This window comes from Lemur catta, chromosome 6 (genome assembly GCF_020740605.2).
Source record: "Lemur catta isolate mLemCat1 chromosome 6, mLemCat1.pri, whole genome shotgun sequence".
Taxonomy (NCBI): domain Eukaryota; kingdom Metazoa; phylum Chordata; class Mammalia; order Primates; family Lemuridae; genus Lemur; species Lemur catta.
In genome coordinates this window covers 7755393-7779985 of record NC_059133.1, presented here as the reverse complement: position 1 = coordinate 7779985, position 24593 = coordinate 7755393, and the positions used below count along the sequence as shown (strand labels likewise).

Here is a 24593-nt window from a genome sequence, read left to right as displayed (position 1 = left end):
AAGAGATAAATTAATTTCATTAGGTCTTTATCATTTTAATTGTGACCTGTTTATAATTTGCTTTATGAGATGCATTTTGCCATTTATTTTACAGGTGTAATTTTCCTTAATTTATATTATCACATTTATTTGAATTGAAAAATGCATTTTGGGACTAAAAGCGAGTTTGATTTGGCTGCCTGTTTTGAATAAACTAAATCTATAAGATTTTGCTGAAAATACACTTAAAGTATATAGAGAGATTAAAATTATTTTCTAAAAAAATTAAATGTCCAAATGTAATAATATTTCAATTTTCCTAATGTTGAATATATCAAACTAAAATAGATAACTCTAGGTAAAAGAAGAGCAGGAATACTTAAAAGTTTCTTAATATGTTTTGATAAAGCTTCCTTTGTTATATTTTCTCAAAATTAAAAAGTAGAATGACTAATGACAACTGAACTAATTGTTACTGATTCTTTTGTGAAGTAGATGGTCTCTAATTCTTTGCTTTTAGTAAAACTGAAAATATACCTAATTGTCAGGATAATGACCTATCTCAAAATTATGTTTTAGTATCCTGTGTTACTGGGCTGGGGGAGGGATATACTTAAAAAGAAATTCAGAGAATTAAGTGATGTTATAACATGACCCCTTCTATTCCCATCTGCTTATTTATATGAATAAGATGTCTTAGTGCTTTATGTCTACAAAAATTTTAAAAATACTAGAGTGAACTCTGTCTCATTCTAGTAGTGAGTCGTAGTTATCTATGTATGGATAGCTGAACTAACTGAGAAACAAAGTCACTCATTATTAGAAAATGCATTCCAATCAACTTTTACTTTTTACGTTTAAAATGTATCAAAATTTATAATATTTACAAATTTTATTTTCACTGTGGTACACAGTGAATATTGGAGATTATAAAAGTGACAGAAGAGCAATTTGTATCTATATTGGGATTATGATTGTGTCAACATCAAGTATGCGTGTGGATGTGGATTAGAACAGTTGTGTTAGGATAGGCGATTATGAATGGTGTGTTTTTTATAATTTATTTTTTGTTATGAAAGCAGTAAAACATTTTTTAATCTACAGCAAAACGAGTAGCAGAATACAGAGAACTATAGACAAGGGAGTGAAGACATCAATTTAAGGACAAGTTAATTCGAGAGGGTTTCCTCAAGGATGTAAGAGCAGCCAGCCACATGATAGTGATGGATAGACAGTGCACTAGGGTGTGTGGAGGCAGGAGAAGGTAATTCTGGCAAGGACAGATAAGGTGGTAGGCAAAGAGTTGTATTTGTAAGAATGATAAGACAAGTGAAAGGGATGTCCTGGTGAAATGAGTCCCAGGGAAGGCAAAGGGCATGTCTTATCTCTACTTGCACCTCAACTCCTAAGACAGCCTGTCCATAAATATTTATTGAGCCAGACTTAATGGCTTGTCTGATTTGAGTTAAAGTTTTGTGTTTGTAAGCTGGAAATTACAGGGGAGCCACTTGGTGGACTGAGGAAATTTGGTTTTGATGTAATGGCAAGTATTTTCCTGGGCTCAGAAGTGTGACAGCTCATAAATAGCCCAGAGGTCACTTAGTGAAGCACTGGTCTGCTCTTTGTTAATGTAGGTGCTGGAGCACAGTGCTTCAGAATTCCTTTCCTCAAGATTCATCAAGCACATTCCATGTCCCGGCATCATGCCGGTTACTATGTGACATCATAGAAAATCATGTGTATCTTGCACTGATTTTTCTTCTCATTGTTTTGGATTTGTAGAGTTAACCTTTCAAGGCAATTTTATCTCCTATTCTCCCTCTGACACCCTTCAATTTTTTTTCCTTACCAACCTTCTGCTGTAGTTATGATGCGGCCGTATTGTGGTGGCACTTGGTCCCCAAGTTTCTAGTGAGAAGGATGCTCACTTTATCTAAGGTTCTGATGGAGCTGCTCGAATCCTTCCCTATTCTAAGATTTATACCTCGTAATTTTCTACATTGCATGTGTCACCAAAAAAACCTCTAAGCCACTGAAATTATATAACTTTAATTCACTATGAGTTTTACAAAAGTTTTAGAGTAACTTCAAATAAAATTAATGTTTAAGGAATGATTCCTTCTTACTAACCCTTGCATTCTTTTTAATCTTTGCCAGAATCCTAGGTTATTTTCAAAAACTCTTTCTTGGTGATTGGAACTCAGCTTTCAGATGGCCTGGAATTCACACCTTGGCCTGGTTTTCTCTCTCAAAAGCAGAAGTATAATTTGCCCAAAGAGCAACCTGCTTAGGCCATTAAGGTTTATGTCACAGAAAACCTTTGTTCCTTGCAACCTCCCTGCCCTCCAATCTCATTTCATTTCTGCTACATAGGAAGAAAGAAAAAAATGCCTTGAATCCTTTTTTTTTTAATATAATAATTTATAATTTAAAGTATTTTCGTCTCCTTCCAAGGATTTCTGCTCCACACCCTCCCCCTCCAAGCAATCATTTGGATTATTAAGTTCAGTTTCAAACAGTGTGAAAGAACACTTCTGTATATAAATAGTAACATTTTAAACATAGATCAAGAAGGTACCAGATTTTAACTTGATTTGCTACATGTTTATAAAACTATCCTAGACAAGTAGGGTAAGCATAGAGGAAGAAAAACATGACCTGGGCTTCCCGTGAGATTTGGATAAATGGAACTTGAGGACCAACAAGGGTCCAGCAGATGGCAGGAGAGCAAAATGGACTGGTGTGGAGTCTGGCCTGCCTGGAGTTGCAATTCTCCTTGTGTAGGAGGAGGTTGGCTTTTGGCTCCTGCAGGCCACCTTCACTTTGATGTGGGAGGAACCTTGCTCATCTCTTGTACTTGGGCCACTGTTCTCCACTTACTATGGCTCATTCTCATTTTTCTGTGGCTATTGTTCTTCCCTTCCTCTGTTTCATTTGTTTGTTTTAGTCCTTTATTTTACTTTTTTGAGAGTCAGTTTAAAGAAGTGTTGTATACATTCTGACCCAAATGGGTGGTGGACGTTGTGAGACTCTATCACCAACCCTCTCCCCTGTGGCTTCCGGCTCTCCAGCTCTGTGCAATGGGAAAACCTTACCTACGAAGACTCCTGCTGAAAGCCTGAACCCTGAGGCTTACCTGGAGGCCTATGGCAAAGTGAACTCATAACTTCCCACTGTCTACTCAAGCTTTGGGGTCTTCCTTGTTTCATGAAGACTGCTTTCAAATGGTCTCTCAGATTCTACCCTGACTTTCATCGACCCCATTCTCACACTGCTGGTTCTCTTTTTAAAATTCATATCTAGTTATCTCTCTCTCACGTGCTTAAAAATTTCTTTGTCTCCTGTCTTAGAGAAAAAAAAGGTCCCAACCAACTCCTTGCCCTTTTATATAAAGACCCTACACGACATGACTTCAGTTTTCCCCATCCCCTGCCACTCTTCATCTCATAGTTAGCTAGACATCAGCAATCACATTGAACTTCTTGCCCTTCCCTAAACATGCTTGACTGTCATGAATCAGAGCTTTTTGTACTTGGTTTCCTTGACTTACCCAAATACCTACCCTAGGCCCTAGATCACATGTCCCTTCTGCAAAGCCGTTCCTCCCCCAGATACCCTATCACATCCCTGTCACTGCTGTTGTACCTAATTGGTTGGATGTGTAGGCTTCTTCATCTTGGTTGGAGAATGGCTGGCCCCAAAGGAAACAGGGAATGTGTGCGTGCACTGAGATGGTGGCCATATGCCTCTCTGTACCTTAACAAAGAGTCATTACTTTTTTAGCAAGCAAGAACGAAGATCAGATTTTTTAATCAAAATATCTGTTTCTGAGTGGAGAATCTTTGTGAATTGGCCATTCAATGACAAGTGAAGACATTCATGGGTTCTGCATCAGAACTCTTGGTTGCTGATGCTAGAAATTTATGGAAAGACATAAAATGTGGTATTCTGCATTTTAGGCTTCAGCTCTGGCGGCATGGACTATAGCATGGTTGGTGGGAAGGAGGCTGGAACCGAGTCTCGCTTTAAACAGTGGACCTCCATGATGGAGGGACTGCCCTCCGTAGCCACACAGGAAGCCAATATGCACAAAAACGGTAAGAGCAAGCTATTCTGACCCTCCACAGGTCTTGAGGAAGCATCCTGTAAGATGATTTTGAAGCATATGTCTTTCCCTTTTTCTTAATGAGTCTCTTGATCTTTTTTCCCTCCAAATCTTATGATCACCTGTGAGAGGAAAGTTGGAGTTACATGTGTATGCCTACATGATGAGTGCGTTGCGAACCGTCTGGGGAATGGTCATGCTTGAGGGTGCTGACTCGGGGAGTGGGGGGCGGGGGGAGGGGATGGAGGTGTGACTACATGGTGAGTGCCAGGCGAACTGTCTGGTGAATGGACACGCTTGAAGCTCTGACTCGGGGGGATGGACAGGACATGGACATTGTATATAACTTGAACTTATGTACCCCCATGATGAGCTGAAATTAAAAAAAAAAAAAATTACAAGAAATTTAAAGAGCTAGTTCTACTTAAGGGGAGCAAATTTCCCAGCTGCCGTGGGATTGAAGGTAGTGAACCTGGGCACCTGTGAAGGTAAAACCCTTATAAATTGGCTGACCAAACAGAATCAGCTTGTTGAGTTGGGATTTTTTTGTTGTTTTGTTTTTTTGAGGGGCAAGGGATCACAACAAATATACATCTTGTTGATTATTTGAACCACATATTCACCAGCTTTTTCAAAAATTCCTGCTTTTAATCTCCAAAAGATGACTGTTACATGAGATTTGAACTTTTCACAAAGCTTTCTTGTTCTTCGTGAATTACAGTGTCTGCAAGACAGCATTTGAGGGCATTGCAGGCTTTGGTTGTGAATGTGGGTCAGCCCTTCCTCCCCATAATTCCCTGTAAGGGCTTCTCCATTTCCCTGTAAATCAGATAAAAGGTCTCAGAACCTCCTTCAGCCTTTGTTTCAATGTTTGTTTCATTTGACGGTAATTCACTTGGACTCAGCTGTATCCATGAGAACCAAGTATAAATAGGTATCTGTCTGTTCTGCTGCAGCTGCCTGGCAGGCCTCAGCTGCGTCATTCGGTCTGAAGCCTTTCAGGTTTCCTTTCTGAAGCCCTCTTTAATAGAGTGAGGAGGCTGGTGAGGTAGCCACATGAGGCTCCTTGCCTGATATCCCTAAGCACTATCATTTGACTTCATGGCACAAAGTCAAGAATGATTTATTGAAATTATAAAATCTGTTTATAGACTGAATAATCCTAGCCCAGTATCATCTATAGCTTTGGGCACTTTCACGGCTTCCTTAGGCTGATGATTCGTGTTCCCAAAGACATGATAGGTGCATGATAATAAATACAAAATGGCACGTGAGAGGATATCTTGAAGGTAAAATATCCACTTGCCTTTTAGAGTTTTATAGATCATGTTTTCCTCATTTCCTTAGCAATCCCCAAGATAATTGAGCTTTTCATTTTCCACTACTTCACTGTAATGTGCCCCTGAGCCAACTTTCTGTCAGTGGCTCCAGAAAAGCAAATGTTCCCTTAGCTGAGCATGGAGATAGTTTTGATAATACTCCTGTTAGGCTGCATCACCCTGGGAATAATTTTATCTGTTCACAGGCAGCATCCTAAGAATAGATCGAGTGACACAATACAGCATGTAAAATTCATTTGAAAAAAATAAGTATAATGGCACCTCACAGACATCTAAAATTTTATTTAAAGCACCTTTTTTGTTAGTTTAAGGGAATTCTAAGCTTTTAATTTTTTTCCTGCCCCGTAGCATAAAAATGCACAAAGGGGGCACCAGCAAAACCACTGAAATGCTCTCAGGAAAGCGGTTACAAAGGATTTGCTGTTCTCCGTGTGTGAGGCCGTGGATCTCAGAGTGGCAGAGTTCACTGCTGGTCTTGTGCTGGCAGAGACCCTAAGCGGGAATTCCATCTCATTGCCTTGGAATTTAAAGCAATTGCAGATGCTTTTCTCACCAGTGGACTCACTCTGTTTACACTGCTGCTTCCAGCTAATCTAAGCCTGATCAGCCCTTAAGAACTTGGGTGGGTAGCATTAGTAGAAATTTAGTTAAAACCTTCATTTGTGCTGCAAATTGTTTAGTGTTTTTCCCATTTCTCACTCTTAAGTCATTAGCATAGAAACTATGGGGATGATGGTAGGATTCATAGTTTGTGAATGTTTCATTAATTTCATAAGACTATGGAATTTTACAGCTGGAAGGAATATTTAAGAACGAGAGCAGTCCTGTGTGCCTAAGTGAGACACTGAGAGGCTCAGAGAGGTGAAATGAATTGTTCATGGTCACATTGCTTATTAATTATATCCTAAGTCCCAAGTGCGGCCTCATTCCAGTACTCTTTTTACTCCAGAAGCTTTAGAGTACTGTATTTGTTTGAGTTCTTATGAATAAAAAAGATAAATTCTGTTCATAGGGGTTACTCTGGATGAATTAATTTCCTCTCTCTCTTCTCAGGCGCTATAGTGGCCCCTGGTAAGACCCGGGGAGGGTCACCATACAACCAGTTTGATATCATCCCGGGGGACACACTGGGTGGCCATACAGGTCCTGCTGGTGATAGCTGGTTACCTGCCAAATCTCCACCAACAAATAAAATCGGAAGTAAATCCAGCAATGCCAGTTGGCCTCCAGGTATTGTCTGGGAAATTCTTTTTCTATGATAGCGTTTGTTTTTTAATCGTTGATTTCAGGTTCTGAACATACTGCTTTTGTGACTTACTTCACTAAGGCACTTATTTTCATTTTTCATTCAGTAATTACTGTCTGATGAAAGCAAGACATGCGCTGTGGGAAAGATAGAAAATTTGCATTAGATGGGGAATCCGGGATAAAGGAAAGTGACGTTGTGGCTGGGACTTGGCACTCATCCCATACGTAGAATTCCTCGTAACATAGGTGCTGTTGAAGTGTCTTTTGAATTGGTTTATTATTAATTTAGGCAAGTATTTATTATCAGTTCTGTTCTAGGTATGCAGTAGTGAGTGCAATGAGATTATTTGTTAATTTTTTTCTTTCTCTCTTTTAGACATAATAATCTGTTTCATTATAGAAAAATTAGAAAATTTAGTAAAGCAAAAATAAAAGTCAGTAACTCCGTAAAGATATGTCTTTCTAGACTTCTTTCTGTACATGTATATTTGTGACATCAATATATATGATTTCATTTTATTAAAGTAGGATCATGTAATGCATATTGTTCATATATAATACATGTTATTCTTTCTCTTATTTTCTTATTAGGAAAATAAAAGTTTATTTCTATTCATGGCTTTAAAAATGATTTAAATTGACAAGTAAAAAAATTATAAGCTCTCATGTATATTCTAGGGTTTCCGATGCTACGCTAAATTATTCCTGCTGGTTTTCCCTGGATGTTCCATGTAGCAATGGTCATTTATATTATGTTTTACGTGTTTGGACCAATATCCAGTGAGGAAAATGGGAGAAGTCACTAATCTCCAGCCTAGATTTCCTCCCAGTTCTTGGCCTAGATACCTGGATGGTTTTGTGAGCACCAGAGTCCTCACTCCTGCTTTCTCTGCCTTCAGGCTAAATTCCTGGTGTGCAGGTAGGGGCCAGGCCTTGATGAGCTGTGGCATCAAGTTCACTCCCTCAGACAGACCGGCACGCGTGATAACACAGAGGTGCTGTTGGCAAGTTCAGGCTGATTTTTTTCTTTAATTTCATGATGAAAATCTAAGAGACAATAGATTCAGTATTTAGACTTTTCACAGACCCATTTCTTGTATCAAAAAATTATTTTGTCATTTTTTAAACAACATCCTACCTCCAATATTTGTTCTCCTTGTCTCAGAATTCCAACCAGGAGTGCCATGGAAAGGTATCCAAAATATTGACCCTGAATCTGACCCCTATGTCACCCCAGGAAGTGTGCTGGGGGGCACAGCCACATCTCCCATTGTCGATACTGACCACCAGCTGCTGCGGGAGAACACCACAGGTAAGCGACGGCACTCCCTGTGTGCGTTCAGTGCCCAGTGTTTTCGTAGTTGTCCATCTGTGGCTCCATTTGTACTTGCTGATACCTAAGAATTTAACCCCAAAATATACGAGTACTACTTTTCATGTGTTTTTTTTAGGACATATTTTGTTCTCCCTTCTATTGAAGTTCAAATAAAATATTCTCAAGGTTTCATTGGTTATACTGCCATTTATCTTCAGTATCTTCTTCTTGTTCTTCGTTTATCATCCCAAGGGTCTAATTCTTCCCTCAACACCTCGCTGCCTTCACCTGGTGCCTGGCCCTACAGTGCCTCTGACAACTCCTTTACCAACGTTCATAGCACTTCAGGTACGAGCGTGCCGTTTGTTTCCCTTAGGTTAGCACTTTTCCATCAGGTTCTCTGTTATAAAGAAAACTGGCATTTATTTCTTAAGGAATACTTTTACAAAAGTTGAATAGCATGGGTCAGCGTAGGTGGAAGCACACCTTTTGTATTTGCCATGTCTTCAAGGAACTTCTAGTCTCACAGGGAGGATGAAGCAGTACAGCTTTGGGATGAGGCTCATGAGTGACATAATCGCTGGGAGCTGGGGGTGTTCAGAGGGCTGAGGTCATATCCCGATGACACAAATCTTGCTCTTTTAACCATCCAAGGAAGAAATCAAAGGCCTTGGGAACAACCACTATAAGTCCAAGTTACTATTCCTAAGGCTGCCAGTTATAGCTTGCTTTTCTCTAAAAATCCTTGCACACAGGCAAAGACTAAGGGCAGATGGCCATAGGAAAAAAGAGGACCTCAGTTAATTTTCCCAACATATGTTGAGTTCCTCATGTTTTTTTGAAAGACGGTAGGCAATGGAAAAGTTAATGGGTATACTAAAAGCTTTGAAGTCACTCACTCAGCACAGTGCTTTATAGATTGGTAGACAAATCATTAGTAATTGGCACCTTGATTTTACAAAAGTTGGACCTTAAGCCATTAAAGTCATTAAGACTTATGTGCTTTGTCCAGGCAAGAGCAGATAAAGCTAAGACACTGCAGGCTAATGGTCTACAAATAGTCGTCTTTTTCTTGCCACCAGTAGAACAACAGTAACATACCATTTATGAAATGCTCCTGCAGTCCAGGCATCATGCTAAACCTTTAGCATGAATTTTACTTTACCTTCACCAAAGGCTGTGAGTCTGCCGTCTGTCATCCTCATTTTTTAGATAAAGAAACCGAGACATAGAGGTGACAGGTTTTGCCTCAGGTCTGAGCAGCTGCATAAAGGAGGCGTCTTGGCATTCCATGTTTCTAACCACCACCCTGCATGACACTTTTATAGGACTTTTACATGTAACAACTTAACTTTCACTCAACTTTTACTCCTGTAAATGCCCATATCTCAGGTTGAACCATGTATCTTTTCCCTAAAATTGGACATTCACCTGAGAGATGAACCAAGAATCACCTCAGATTTGTCTAAAACTGAACCTAGACTTCCCCATCCCCCCAAATTGTCTTTCCTTCTTAACTCAGCTCTTTATTTTCTTCGTGATGCCTCAGGTATCACCCAGTTACAGATTCTCGGTATTTCCTCCCCCTCCCCTCTCCCCCTCCCTCCATGGATCCAGACAGTGGTGATGTCTCCCAAGTGGTTTATTCTGCAGTCATGTTGCTCAGATCCACTCCTTCTGTTCCGTTCCATTTGCTGTCACACTGGTTTAAACACTCCATGCTGATTCTACTGCAAAGATTCCCACTAGCATCTTAATCGGCCCCCAGCCTCCCTTTATGGCGTCCATCACCTCTCTGCCCCTATGAAATGTTCAACCAAAATTGAAGGACATACTTGGTACAGGGGGAGTTTGTGTTGAACCTTGGTTTACATTTTCCTGTTTGTGTGAGTCCATCCATTTGTGTAAATCCTTCAAAGCCTTTGCTGACAGCTCAACATTCTTTTTCTCCCTTGTATACTGAACATATATGATGTTGCCGTGGTTACCAGTTCTGTTGTTCATCCGTTCTGTCTTCCCATCTGAACTAGAGGTTCTTGGGGAATAACTGTTTATATAACCCACAACACTGATTTAGTGCCTTATACATAATAAGCTCTTAGTGGATATTTGTTGATTGTTTTGTAAAAATCTGTTTGAATGTTGTTATCTGATATGCTGAATCCAGGCAGAAGAAAAGTATAATTTTCTAATGTACTTTTCATTGAGTCAATAAGTATTTATAGAATACTTTAGTTCTGCTAGGCTTCACATTCTAACGATGTATATAAGCCCAATGTCTTTAAGAGTACTTGCTCCTTAAATTTGTCTTCCCTTTCAAGTTGTTTTTAGCTGAGAAAGAGTAGAGAATTAGTTACCTTATTAAAGATTTAGTTCATAAAATGTCGTCATTTCAGAGCAATAGTCACTTAAAATTTTATATTCAATAAGGTCGAAGGACAATACTATTTTTATATTGCTGTTTTTAAAATGTGTACTTTTTAGAATATAAGTATGTATGTATTTATGTGTGTGTAGATAAAATTCATGTGCATTTGTCAATAAAAGTGACCCATCTAACCTTATTCCTTCCTTAATTTTCTCTTCTTACAGCAAAGTTCCCTGATTACAAATCAACATGGTCCCCAGATCCCATAGGACACAACCCCACTCATCTCTCCAACAAGATGTGGAAAAACCATATTTCCTCCAGGAACACTACACCGCTGCCCCGCCCACCTCCTGGTCTGACCAACCCCAAACCATCATCTCCCTGGAGCAGCACAGCACCCCGATCAGTCAGGGGGTGGGGGACACAGGACTCACGGCTTGCCTCAGGTGAGAAGGATTTGCCTAAGGAGCATCGTCGTTCATCCATTATGTTAACACAAATGGTAAAGACCGGAAGAGATCTTTACGGAAGAGGAAAGCATGGGTGTGTGGTAGAGGAAAAAGGATCTCTTGAGTGAAAGTTGTAGCCAGTGTAAGATGGAGAGACCCAAGAACTCCCCAGGGACAGATGGAGTAAAAATGACAAATAGCAGAGTAAGACACTGGGAGGAAAATATTTTCTTGCAAATAAGGCAGAAGAGTACACAGGAGTCAAGGACCAGTAGACGAGAAAAAGATGGTCAGAGACTGGTAAAAAAGAGAGACTATTTGTAAAAGGGGAGTAGAAACATGTGGGCTACAGGAAAATGTTTCTCCCTCATGGCTTCCTTGAATTTTTTGTTCATCTTCCTGATTCTCTTTCTGGTTGCTTTCAGCCTCTACCTGGAGTGATGGTGGTTCGGTTCGTCCTAGTTACTGGCTAGTTCTTCACAATCTCACTCCGCAGGTAATCATGCTTTCTTGTGGTTTTCCAGATAGGACTCCATCGTATTAAGAGAGGGAGAAACTCAAGAGATGCGGGAGGTTGGCAGATATGAAAGTTTATTCATTTCTCGGTCTCTGCAAAGAGAGTCTCTTCTCCCCACCCCAAGGTTCATAGTGCACTTCTGAAAGGGGGCGGTGCTGACCACTCAGCTTCACGCCTGCCGTCAAGGTGATACACATGTGGTTTATAAAACTGAAAGTGGGGCAGTATTATTTGGTGATTTCTGCACAGCAGAGATAATTTTCTGCATAGGTACACCTCTGAGAATCTGGAACATCTAGGGGGAGAGGAATGTTTTAACCACACACAAAAAAGTTACCTGTTTCTATGTTAGTTGTCCAACAAGACCTAAGGTGCCACATTAACCATTTGCATGCATTGTAAATAATTAACTGTCCATCTCTGTAGTAGAAGGAATCAATCGATTTCATAGCTTATAAATGCCACACGGATGCTTTTAATATTCCATCTGTTGTCCTCATCGTATGTAGATGGTGTTACTAACTTGGTCTCATCAGAACGTGCCCTCTGGTTGGTTTTTCCAGTGGTGGGATTTCTTTTGCATCGAGCCACCCTCCCTTTCTCCTTGGTTGCTCGACAACTGACACATTTGCGCAGCATCATGTTGAGCACTTGACTGAGGTTAAATGAACCTGTCGAAACTGAGCCCATTACCTTCATCTTGACTTAACAGTACAACCTTTACAACACCTTCTTAAAAGGATTCAATTATGCCTCCTTCTTTTTGACACATAAGGTGCATTGTCTAACATTTAATTCATACATGGATTCATGCACACTTTATTAAGCTAACATGTTCCAGAGTATTCCCATGAGATATTATTAGGTCTCTGGCCTAGTATGTTTGAAATGCATAGTTGGTTAAATAAAATTAAGCAGGTTTCCTCACTATGAGACTTCTTAGACCCTTTAATATGTTAATGTATATTATGATTCTCTGTGGAGAAATACATCTTTTCCTACATTTATTTGCCCAGGGAACCCATTTGTGAGGTGTAAATTACAGGACTCATATTTCAAGGTTCATGTTAAGTAAGGCAGTTACACGAGGCAAGGTATGGGTCAGTGCTTACTCTCCATATCTAATCAACTCAGCTAAAAGTTCCAGGTTGTTTATTTAGCTAACAGTTGACTGAAGCACGAAGAATCTTACATGACCATCCTCAAAACTATGCATGCCTCGTTTTTTCTAAGAATTGCCAAACAATGTGGTGGTTACAATGTGATTAGGGTGAGAAAGGCAGTAAGGGCTGCGCTGTTTGGAAAGAAGCCTGGGCAAGCTAACCAGCTGTTCACTTGTTCTATCTTATGAAAAATAGTAAGTATATATGTATATATATAAAATGAATATGAGGGACACTATGTTTGTATTAAAAAGAATTAGTTAATTTAAAAAATCAAAACTACCTAATAGCAGACTAATCTCAGTCACAACTTAAAAGGTTCTAAGAGCAAATCTTGATAGAGTAGTCCTCCCCTTATCTAAGGTTTTAGTTACCCACAATCAACCACAGTCTGAAAATATTAAGATACGTTGAGAGACACCACATTCACATAACTTTTATTGTAGTATATTTTTACAATTGCTCTATTTTGATCTCTTACTGTGCCTAATTTATAAAGTAAACTTTATCATAGGTGTGTATAGGGTTGGTACTGTCCGCAGTTGCAGCATCCACTGTGGGTCTTGGGATGTGTCCTCTGAGGATAAGAGGGACCTGTTGTACCTGGATAAGTTTATTTTTTATCACCTAAAAGTTATATAGAAGACATCTATCCTGAAAGTCTCTTGTGGCATGGTCTCTCTACTGACATAGTTATGTAGTCAGTTGTCACTTACAAAACAATGATAACAGCGGTTTCTATATTTTCTATAGCTATAATGTATCATTTCTCCATATAGCTAGGGAGAAAGTGCCAGTTTTCATCCTACAGGGTTTCTACCACTGCTGCCAGTGGCACAACATTTAAGTCAGTTCCATTAGTAATGTGTTTATCTTCCAAAGAAATGAAATGTTGAATTGGGCAGCTTAAAATAAGCCTATTTAAGATCTTGATGCAAAATAAATTAATCAGAGTGAATAGATTTGTTTATCCAACTCATAGGTTAGGGAAATCACTGAATATCTTAAGTGGTGAGACTGTAACCAGGGAGGGCAAGTACAGCCTTTGGGAAGCAGATGTAAATAGTCCCACCTCGAAATGGTCAAAGCCGGTGTGAGGCAGTTTTGGGATAGGCTGTGAACTAGAGCGGCTGTCAACATCTTAAATGATCTGATGTCTAGCAGTGCTTTTCTTATTTCTATCCTTCTCTTAACCTCTTTGTGAGATTAACTTGGAGAGGTAGAAGAATAATACATTAGTAATCATGCTGAGAACTTTTTATGTTAACTTAAATTCTTACTTGGATACCATCTCATTTCTGCCTTTTTTTAATGCTCTATAGATTAATACACACTCATTTACCTCTTAAAGAAAATAGACCACAAGTTGAATTACATGCTTTTGGTTCGAGCTGTATTTATGCAAACTTTTTTATTTGCAAAATGGGTACACTACATCTCGCTCAGTGCTTTGAATATCTTAAAATTTGCCTCTCCCACCCCACCTCCTTCCCCCTCCCCCGCCCCCCCCCCTCCCCGAGACAGAGTCTTGCTCTGTTCATCCCCTGTGTAGGGTGCAGTGGCATCATGGTAGCTCACTGCAACCTCAAACTCCTGAGCTCAGGCAGTCCTCCTGCCTCAGCCAGCCTGAGCAAGAGCAAGACGCCCTCTCTACTAAAAATAGAAAAATTAGGCAGGCATTGTGGCGAGCGCCTGTAGTCCCATCTCCAATTTTTATCTCATGAATGTTGTTGCTCCTTAGATTGATGGGTCAACCTTGAGAACGATCTGCATGCAGCATGGCCCACTGCTGACATTCCATCTGAATCTAACCCAGGGCACTGCCCTGATCCGATACAGCACCAAACAGGAGGCAGCCAAGGCCCAAACTGCACTGCACATGTGAGTATTCCATCCTATACTCACTCAGACAGACATGCCTGGAGATGTACGTGTGAGTATTCCAGCACCTGCTTAATTAAAGATGCATAAGAATATGCACAAAAATGAATGACACCACTGCGTATGCATTTGCAAGTCTTAGGTACTGTGGTATCAAGTCTTTTCTAGCTGAGCTTAGATTCTCCTATGTATATCATAGGCTGATAGTCAAAATACCAAATGTAAATAATTTGTGAAATAGTAAATTTTAAGTACTATAAAAACAAAGCCAATACTTATGAAAATGTGAAACATTGTAAGTGCTGTCATTTTTCATAATAAAATCTTGCTGCTTCCTGTGGCCTCTTTGTAGATGAAGATGAAATATTGTACTCTTGGTCAGTAGTAGAATCTTTGCTTGAAGTAGGCGGAACTGGATCAGACTTTAACCATCCCTCTCCCTGCCACTGTCAAACTGGTGGACAGAAAAGAGCTGGCTCCCTTTGGCTGCAGATGCGGTGACAGAAAGCGACACACACGGCAAGCACATGGTGGTGAGGCTCAGGCAGTGAGTGCTGTCCCTGAGACAGAGCACCACTTCCAGGTGTCTGAGCCTGGTCTCCTCGATGCTCTGGGTGTGATCTTTTACCTCATATGGGAGGAAAAAAAGATATGGGATTTTCTTTTTTTTCCTTTTCTTTTTTTTTTTTTTTTTTAAGACTATTTTTAGAGCAGTTTTAGGTTCACAGCAAAATTGAGAGAAAGGTGCTGAGATTTCCCATATGCCTCCTGCCGACACGCATGCATAGCCTCCCCTATTATCAACGTCCTCCACCAGAGTGGCACATTTGTCACAATTACTGAACACATCATTATCACCCAAAATCTATAGTTTACATGAGAGTTCACTCTTAGTATTTTATATGCTGTGGGTTTGGACAAGTGTATAATGGCATGTGTCTGCCATTATAGTATCACACAGAGTCATTTCACTGGTCTAAAATATCCTGCGTATTCCATCTATTCATCTCCCCCCCCCCCCTCCTTGATGGCTGAGTTGTTTGGAATATATAAATTTCATACACCAAGGGACATTAATACATAGTATTATTCTCTAGTAGTCTTTGGATATCTTGAGATTCAGTGACACCTTGTTGTTTTGAATCGGTACTTCTCAGTCACCTGGCTATCTGGTTGAAATATAGGTTCTGATCCCGTAGGCTTTGGGTAGGGCCGGTGACTCTGGACTAAAAAGTACCCAGGGATATGGAAGCTTCTAGTCGCAGGACCACACTCTGAATGGCAAGGACTGAGAGTACTTGTTCCCTGTGTGTGCTTCAGGACTTTCCTCAGACTCATCATTCTTTTCACTCCTTTTTCCAGGTGTGTGTTGGGAAACACTACCATCCTGGCTGAGTTTGCCACCGATGATGAAGTTAGCCGCTTTCTGGCACAAGCTCAGCCCCCTACACCTGCAGCAACCCCGAGCGCGCCAGCTGCAGGGTGGCAATCTCTGGAGACCGGCCAGAACCAGTCAGATCCCGTCGGACCTGCTCTGAATCTTTTCGGTGGGTCCACTGGGCTCGGGCAGTGGAGCAGCAGTGCTGGTGGCAGCAGCGGGGCCGATCTTGCTGGCGCTTCGTTGTGGGGGCCCCCAAACTATTCTTCTAGCTTGTGGGGAGTCCCGGCGGTAGAAGATCCCCACAGGATGGGCAGCCCTGCTCCTTTACTACCTGGTGACCTTCTGGGAGGAGGGTCGGATTCAATCTGAACTTAGAACTTTCAACTCTGACCTCGTGACCTTTTTTGGAACAGCAGCAGCACTAACTTGACCTTTTCGTTTTTTTTTTCAACTTGCAATAAATACATTTTTAAAAGGAAAAAAGAAAACGGAGAGAGAAAAAAAGGTGGGTCATTGACAGACTGTCTGAGCACATAGTTGCCTCCCTTATAACTTCAGTTTTTTCGTTTGGAATATGAATCCAAAAAGAGAACATATCACTCTTGAAATACTTGAATCATGAACGCCAACCTAGAAAGACAATGTGAAGCAAGTACACATACCATTTAAATTTAAACACAAAAAAATTAAAAAAATTAGTTTCTAGTTTTTCACTTTTTTCATGTTATATGGAAGTTGTTGCTAAGAAACATATATACTGAAAAAATAGCTTTTTAACTTTGTTTGCACTGGGTGTGTTTCCGTCCTTAGGTCTACCATGTTTGGGAGGGAGGGAAATTCAAAAGAATTGTTGGGGGAGGGGGGAGGGAAGACTTGACGGAGCCTCACTTTAAAAACAAAAACACAAAAAATCTAAAAAAAAAAAAGGAAAAAAATTGTGATTGGCTGGTTGGTAAATACCAGTGTGTTCTGGCACATGTAACCGCCCAGGCATGCTTGTTCTGGTGTGTGTGTGCACGTGTGTTCATGTGCATTCGCGTGCATCCTTCTCTGTCTCTGTGTGCCTGTGTCCTGCCCCCCCTCCTCCTCCCCCACCCTGGTTTCTCAGAAAGCTGCATTGCTGACAGTCTGCAGGCTGGCAGGCCGGCCATCTGCTTTTTATTTTTATTTTTTAAACTATGAGAACACACGAGCATGGAAAGCCACTGCTACTAAAGCAACTCCATTGGGCTGCATTAAGATGAACAGTGTAATTAGCTGGGCGTGGTGGCACGCACCTGTGGTCCCAGCTGCTCGGGAGGCTGAGGCAGAAGGATCACTTGAGCCCAGGAGTTCAAGGTTGCAGTGAGCTATGATGACACCACTGCACTCCAGCCCAGGTAACAGAGCAAGACCCTATCTCAAAAAAAAAAAAGGATGAACAGAGTGCTTTTTAATGATGAAAGCAGGGAGCTCCTTTCCATTAGCCTGAGTGTGAGGTTTCTCTAGCTTTTCTTTTGACCTAGCAGTAGAGTGGAGCACTGCCAAGTCCAAAAAAAAAAAAAAAAATAGAAGAGCAGGAGGTACCTCTTAGAGCAACTATGTGTTTATTTCTGTTTTTTTAAAGCGAATGGCCATGAGGCACATTTGAATAGCTGTTAAGTTTCATGCAGGCCTTTTCATTAGTTTGAATGGGAACAAAAGATAGTTTTCATTATAATTATATGATGTCTCAAGATCAGAAAAACTGTGTTCCCTCTTTCCTGTATGATCAGGTATGAGAAATTCATCAAAACAGTAGTTAATGCTGAATTGAATATTTCTGTTGGTTCTCTTTTTCATTCTGTGAAAACAGAAAACAAAGTTTCAGCAGCCTCCTGAAAGCACACGCAGCTACTCCCTCTGCTCCTGTCCCGCTGAGCGTTACCTGTGCCAGGCCGCAGTGTGCGACAGCACCAGGCCATCACTGACAGAAACGTTTACTTAACGAATGTTCTTAAACCAGTGTGTACTTCAAGCGTTTCCTTTTGTTCCTCTGTGTTGTGTATTTCCTGTGTATGTGGTTTTGCTTAGGCAGATATAACTTAGCAAAGACTTTTAAGTATTGCACCTTTTTTGGTTTTGACCTCTCCCCCGCCCCTTGTAATGTTGCTTTTTTATTTCGGTATTTAAAGAGTTTTTTTTTTTTTTAAGCATCAGTGTAGTAGTACTCTGGGCTGAACAAGGGGCAACGTTTAATCCACAGTTATCACCAACATGTATGTACTTATGTTGGAATCCAAATGTATGAAACTGCTTATTGTGAAGGGAGTTACAGCAGACCTGAAGGGGGGGGCAAAGCAGATGGCGGGTGGGGGGAGGGGGATGTGTGCCGGTAACGTGCTAACACTTGTGTGGACATCCCAGTCTGCATCACACTGTTTAACATGAAGTGCCGACATTTTGTACCAGCAAATACCTGCCCATTCCAACCCTTGGTGGGAGTAGACCTCTACTGTCCTCCATAACTTGCTGCTATTGAGGACAAGGGATTTTTTCTTTCTTTAGCATCTTCAGTGAAGGATACAACAATGCCTAACGTGTTTGACTTTCAGCTTGTGTCTGTGTGTAGGAGGGTGGGGGGGTGTGTAGGAAAAGGCAAAAACATACTATTTGCATTTAAGTGGTTTTGTGAGACAAAGAATGGGAAATTCTGTAGTCCTCTTAGCTTACCTACCCTGTTGATTTATAAACCTAGCCTCAAAAGAGATTGACAGGCATGACTCAAGTGAGCGCTCAGGCATAGAAGTGTGTGTGAGCCCTTGGCTGGTCTGTGGTCACGCTTGGGTCTGCAGCGCTGGCTTGGCCTCTTGGATGCCTTGTTGAAAACTGCGCGTGCCCTCCTCCTGCTCTCGAGTTTTCATCACCACCGTGCCCCTTCCACTGCTGCCCCGTACACAGTGTCTCCTTCCAGCCCCATGACTGCTCTCTGTGTGTGGAGCAGAGCCCTGTCGTGTGTGGTGACTGCCAGGTGAAGAGCAGCTTGTGTTCAGACATCTGCAGAAGGCTAAATCTTAGTGTCCCCGGGCCAGGAGCGCGTCCCAAGGCTCCTGCGAGCCAGTGGTGACTCTGTCCACTGCCTCTCTTGGCTCACTGCTGTGTCCTGCCTCGCCTCCTCTCCTCCTGCCTGTTGGTTCCTTGACCTGCACTATGGGTTAGTTGAGTTCCTTACGATACTACGGTGAAAGCCGGGTGCTAGAGCCCCTCTCGTTTACAAGACATAATGAGGGATTTGAAATATGTAAAAATAAACATGAGAAGCTAAAATGTTCTTCCATCATAAGCTTAAAGGGAAAAAAACTAAAAACTTAAAAAAAAAAGACCAAAAAGTGCGTATATATATACATATAAAAATATATATTTTAGATGAAGACTAACTCTGGGAGCATTTAACAGTGTTTTTTTGTTTCTGTTTTTAACATTTATTTTCCTGCTTTAAAATTTGCAAGCATTCTCAGGAATTCTAGGGTAGGAAGCCAGTTTTTTGAAGATGGTTTATTTAACCGTATCTTATCCTAGATAGACGGCTGTTTCTTTCCTGTTAATAAACTTTTACAAGTTCCTGAAACTTCAAAAAGTTTAAACAATTTTTACTTAAAAAAAAATGTAAAAAGAAAAGTCTCCAAATGTTATTGTCATACTGGGGATCACACATTTTAAAACACATAGAAAGAAATATTTTTTAAAAACTATCAATTTAGCAGCAACAGGTAAATTCATTATCTTAAAAATATGGGAGAAGGATTAAGCTTTATAAGAGCTCTATCATGGATTCATTTGAAATTGTGTGTAGTTTAGTGGGAGAGTGTTTGGTGTATATAAATGGGAATGCCATCACTTTGTTCCTTTCCATTTAAGACTGAACTGAAATCTCCCCTAGTGATTTTTATTTTTTTAAAGGAACCCTTCTCCCTGTCCCCCCAACCCCAGCAACAAAAGAAAGGAAGAAAGAAACAACGGCTTAAAAAGAGTAACTCTAATCTGTAAAATAGTACGGTTGGATTGCTGAGAATCTATGTAAAGAGTTAGGAAATATAGGTTAATAATTTTTGGAACAAATTTTAAATATAGGCATTACTAGAGGAAAATTATCTATGGACTGTTCTATTAATGAAGAATGTCTGTCTTACCTCCATTTGTTAAGGGAGGAGGAGAAAATATAGAAGAATCTAATAAGGAACAAGTGATTTTACTTTTTTAGCTCCCAGCTACTGTTGTGCTCGTTTTAATTGCTGTTTTGAAGATCTGCTGCTTAACTATCCCCATCCCTCAGCCAGAGATGTGGAGTGTTTCCTTTCAGTTTTTGGTGATGTTGAATTCTCCTTTTGTATTCCCTCCTGGGGCCAGGGGTCAGAATTCCCAAGCATGACCACAGCTTCTTTTAAACATTAAGCTTCCCAGTGGGAAAGAAACTCCAGCTCGACAGGTAAAGGGAGTGGGTGGGGTTGCTGCCTGCAATTTCTCTAAAACCGCTTTTGTGCCTTCGTACATACACCCAGACATCCTAAGCAGGGGCCGCGTGCAGATGTGTATGCGGTCCAGTCACTCCACAGATGTTAAGATGCTTGCCCATAAAAGAAATTGGAGTGGTTCTGGACAGGCCCCAAAGACAGTGGGGTAAATTTAAAATAAATAGGCAGAAATCAAGGAAGTTAAATATGCTTTTATGTCTCCATATTGTGGAATGCCAAGTTCCTTCCTGGTGTGTGTGCCCTCCATTCCTGCACATTGACTTCTCCAGGTATGTAACAGTGACAACTACAGTGATTTGGAAAGTCTCTGTGTTGGGCCAGTAGAAAGAGGTTCCTGTTTTCCCGCTTGTATCCTCTTCTGTCTTCTCCCCTTCTCCCGGCCCCTTTTCCCGTTCTTTTTGTCAACTTGCTGGAAGCTTTGTTTTATTGGTTGGCAGTGACCTAAGAACAGGATATGGTGAGGATGTCATGGAAGAGAGAAGCTCTATTCTTTCCATGGTATTCTTTGGCAAGAGCCATGTCTACTGAGAGGTTAGGTGGCTTCAATACACTTGCAAAGTTCAGTGGGAGTATCTTCTCTTCCACCACATTCTGGATATGTACAGAGGCTTGCTGGTCACCCCTCATTGCATAGGTTTATTTTTAAAACATTTTGGTCATGTAAGTTTGAGCTTTTCACTAGTTTCATTTTTTTTTTTTAAACACTTGATTACTGGTGGCTGGAGGTGTGTGCATCTCTTAAACATCACAGACTTGGTTTATGTCTACCACATGAGTGACCAAAAAAAGAGAAGCACTAGTGGGGAAGAAATGTCTCCCATCAGACAGGGAGGGACCTCTACTGTCAGTTAGATCCAATGCCATGACCTGGCTTGAGGTATTTAAAAAAATTCAGATGTCCGAGACACTGTGAAGAAATGCATGGCCCGTGTAACATCTCTGATCCCTCAGTCCTTAACCCTTGAAATTTTTCATTTACAACATTCACAGGAGTTAACTTAGCAGTGCTGCAAGTTAAGGTTCCAAACCAAATTCTTTCATCAGTGTCCCCCAGTAAATCAGCATTATCCATTTATTGCCATTCAGTTAGTTTTATTTACAGTGGCTTTATTTTCTATTACTATGGCTCCTGTTCTAAGAATTTCCCCACCTCTTCTGACATGAATGTAGCATAAGTTAGCAATTGGTTCTTCCAAACTCTTGTGGGTTGAATGTGGTATATATGGTATGCAAGGCGGAAAAAAAGAAAGGAAAAGAAATTCCTGCCTAAGAATTTGGAAGCACCTTTATGAATGCATATATCTAATAGAAAGTAAAAAGTTCATGGGCTGTTAACTTACTGCAAATAGTCACTCTCAATTTTGCCACTTTTTTTTTAGGGGGAGGGAGCAGTTTTGTAGGGTTAACAGCCAGATTCCATTTCGACCTCAGATGCTGTGTACTTTTTAATTTTATTTTTTGTATTCTGCCATCTTGACTCTTCTCTTAAACAGAATGAAAATATCTGCATTTTGAGCAAAATGCTTAAGGCAAGCCTGTTTTTCCCTGCATTGTAAACAGGATGTTTTCAGCAGTCTTGGCTGCAATAGCCATTTCTCTAAGATTAGGGAACAATTGGGTCTTTATGTAGAAAAGGTCCCCATCCTCAGAGTTAAAAATTCAGCATATAAAGTTTTGTAGGTTATTGTTTTGGGTTTCAAGGGTTTTTTAAAATTTTACTTTAAGTATATATAAGGTCTTTAAGAGTAGAAATAAATTTTTAGCTGGTTAAAAAAAAAAATCAGACTTTCTTCTCCAGTGTTTTTGCCAAGTTCTGTCACATTTCATGTCTATGCGTTAACTATAATTCTTAGTGTTACTGCAAAAAGAAATCTTGTTCTTTCATTGTGTTTTTACCCCTGTGAATGTACAATTAAGGCCACATGTGATAGTGCAGATGAAAACATTGTAGCCCGTGTGTATACAATAAATTGTCAGTCTTTAGACCTCAGTATCAGTCAGAAAATAGGTTGCCCTCACCCCTGCTGCACGCCAGGATGTATCCACTTTGCTTCCTTACCTGCGAATACAGGGTGTCCATATAGTCTAGAAACAGGCAGATATACAGAATGCTGTTGAGGACATCATCAGTCTATAGGAAAACAGAACATTATCTGCATTTCCAGTTTGTGCACATCTCGTAATATGGTCTGTAGGTTTATGGCCAGTGCCAAAGGTGTGTACATTTTCAGAGCTGGTGCCCATTTGTCAATGATAGTGTTTTATTCTTGACCTTAAATTTGACAAAGGGGGTGGTGGTACCACATTCTTTAGATCTGAAATAAATACCAACTCCTAGAATCTATGAACATGGTAATAACTTAATGAAAATTGAATATGGATCCTCCCTAACCTGCCCACAGCACCTCCCTGTCTCCTACCCTGTGCTGCCAAAGAAAGAGGCCGTGAATACCCACAAGATGGTGTAGGGGATCACGGGTCAGGGAGTGGAGAGCTGCTCCCCCGGCTCAGCATTCACACCACCCACATGCGTGTGGTCACCCGGACTCTATCCTGAGTGATTGCGAAGTATTCCCAACATTTGAATAGTTTTTAAACTGTCAATCTCTTGTCATAACCTACTACTACCACCCAAGAGATGTAACAAAAGTTGCAGAAACTGCCAGCATTTGCCTCACAGAATTTAAAGTTCCCTTTTCAGTTAGCTTTACACCTGATTTGTTTTTACCAAGAAACTGCATGCCAGGAAAAATGGTACTAACCTGACCGAAGGGTCTCTGCAAAGCTCAGTTCCTTCTTGTAACCAAGGCTTGTTACGTTCATGGGAGAGGAAAAGTCAGGTCAGAAGGCAAGAAGGGTTCTGTTTTAAATAAAAATGTAATAGTGTTTCCCTGAGCCACTTTGTGCCTCATCTTAGTTTGCAAGCTGTATATCATTGCTTTGCAAATAAATTATAACTGACCCATTTCTAGCTCATATCAATAAGTTGGGACTGTTTTTTCAAAAAAGGAAATTCCTCTTTACTGCTCATGGTGAGCACCAAAAGAAAGTTGTCAAGGTGGCTTACGATACTGTTGTAGCAGAGTCTTTTCTTGCCCTTCTCCTACCCTGGCTTCCTGGACCTCTCCAGAACCTGGCATTCCTTCTCCTTAGGCTCCTGAAATGTGTGCGCTAGTGGTGGGGGTAAAGGATGACTGGAGGCAAAATGGAGCAGCCTCCCGGCCCACCCCAGGGCAGAGCTTTACAGAGAGGAAGGGAGTATATACTAAGTGTGTGCACCAAAAATGAAAGGGGGGCATTTATGCAAAACAAAACAAAAACCATAGGAACCCTTTAAGAAGTTATACACCTTTTAAAGGTAGTATAGTTTCTCACCAAGTGATGCATTTTAGCATGACACTTCTTGCCAGAAATTTTGGGATTAAGTTAGAATAAATGTGTTTAAAACACCACCCTCCCCCCTTTTTACTTTTGTCTGAGGAATTACTTTAGTATTTCTGAATGTGCCTTTGTGAGTACAGAGACCGTCTGTTTTAGGATGAGGCTGTCCATTCGGATACTAACAAAAAGACGGTCAGCATAGGTTTTTAGGGAAGTCAGAGTTTCTCCTGGAAGTCCCAGGGGTAGCTGTTGAATTTTCATTAGCATCACTATTGCACAGTGTAGAGTTGTGTGGAAGAGAGTCTGGGACTTGGGAGAAGGGACAAGTGGGTGATGGTGCACAAGTGACAGAGACCCAGGTTAGTCCAAGAATGCAGGTTGAATTTGTACATCTGCATTACCTAGTTTTCTTTGTATGTACGTACGTGTGTGTGTGGCTGTTACTATTGTTTGTTTTTCTGTAAGCACTGGAGAATTGGAATCTGGTGGTGTTTGACACGTTTGTGCACGTAAAGGTGTCTTCTAGCTTCTGCCGTGTGCGGAGCGGGCAGCGCATTTTTACCCTCCCTGTCTGTGTCCCAAGATGGTCATTATTGTCCCAAATGGAAGTCACATCATGTTGCTGTTTATGTGAACAGGGTATTACACACAATGAAAAAGGTTTTGAAAGAGTTAAGATTGAAGTATTTGAGAAAGAAAAGAGAAAAATCTGAAATCATATTTTATTTCTTCAGAACCATTATAGTTAAACATAGAAATCTGCAGTGTCTCTTCATTTGTTTTTATGTTTGTTTTAAACAATTCCACCTCTTCTCCCCACTCCCTATCTTCTAAAGAAATATCAAGCAAATGCTAAGGGCCATTTCCATAATTCCTCAGAACTCCCCAAAGAGGAAAATGATTCCTTCAGCTTCATTCAGGAAGACAAAGGGAGGAGCGATGCTGCAGCTTTCTGTGCTTCACTCTCATTCCT

The 24593-nt window shown here is 40.7% G+C and overlaps 1 protein-coding gene across 5 annotated transcripts in view; it reads left to right on the top strand.

The window, feature by feature from the left end:
* Positions 1-16462, top strand: part of TNRC6B (trinucleotide repeat containing adaptor 6B) — a 63446-nt gene extending 46984 nt beyond the window's left edge. For 4 of the 5 annotated variants that reach the window (XM_045554857.1, XM_045554852.1, XM_045554854.1 and 1 more), the window contains 8 exons: positions 3939-4076; positions 6478-6654; positions 7838-7984; positions 8240-8335; positions 10580-10804; positions 11233-11303; positions 14229-14368; positions 15731-16462. In XM_045554857.1, coding sequence (XP_045410813.1) covers positions 3939-4076; positions 6478-6654; positions 7838-7984; positions 8240-8335; positions 10580-10804; positions 11233-11303; positions 14229-14368; positions 15731-16118 — 1382 coding nt within the window. In that variant the 3' untranslated portion in view covers positions 16119-16462. Of the gene's footprint in view, positions 1-3938; positions 4077-6477; positions 6655-6776; positions 7029-7837; positions 7985-8239; positions 8336-10579; positions 10805-11232; positions 11304-14228; positions 14369-15730 lie in introns of those variants that run through there. The other variant, XM_045554855.1, reaches the window with a different exon arrangement.
* The last annotated feature ends 8131 nt before the right edge of the window (positions 16463-24593 follow it).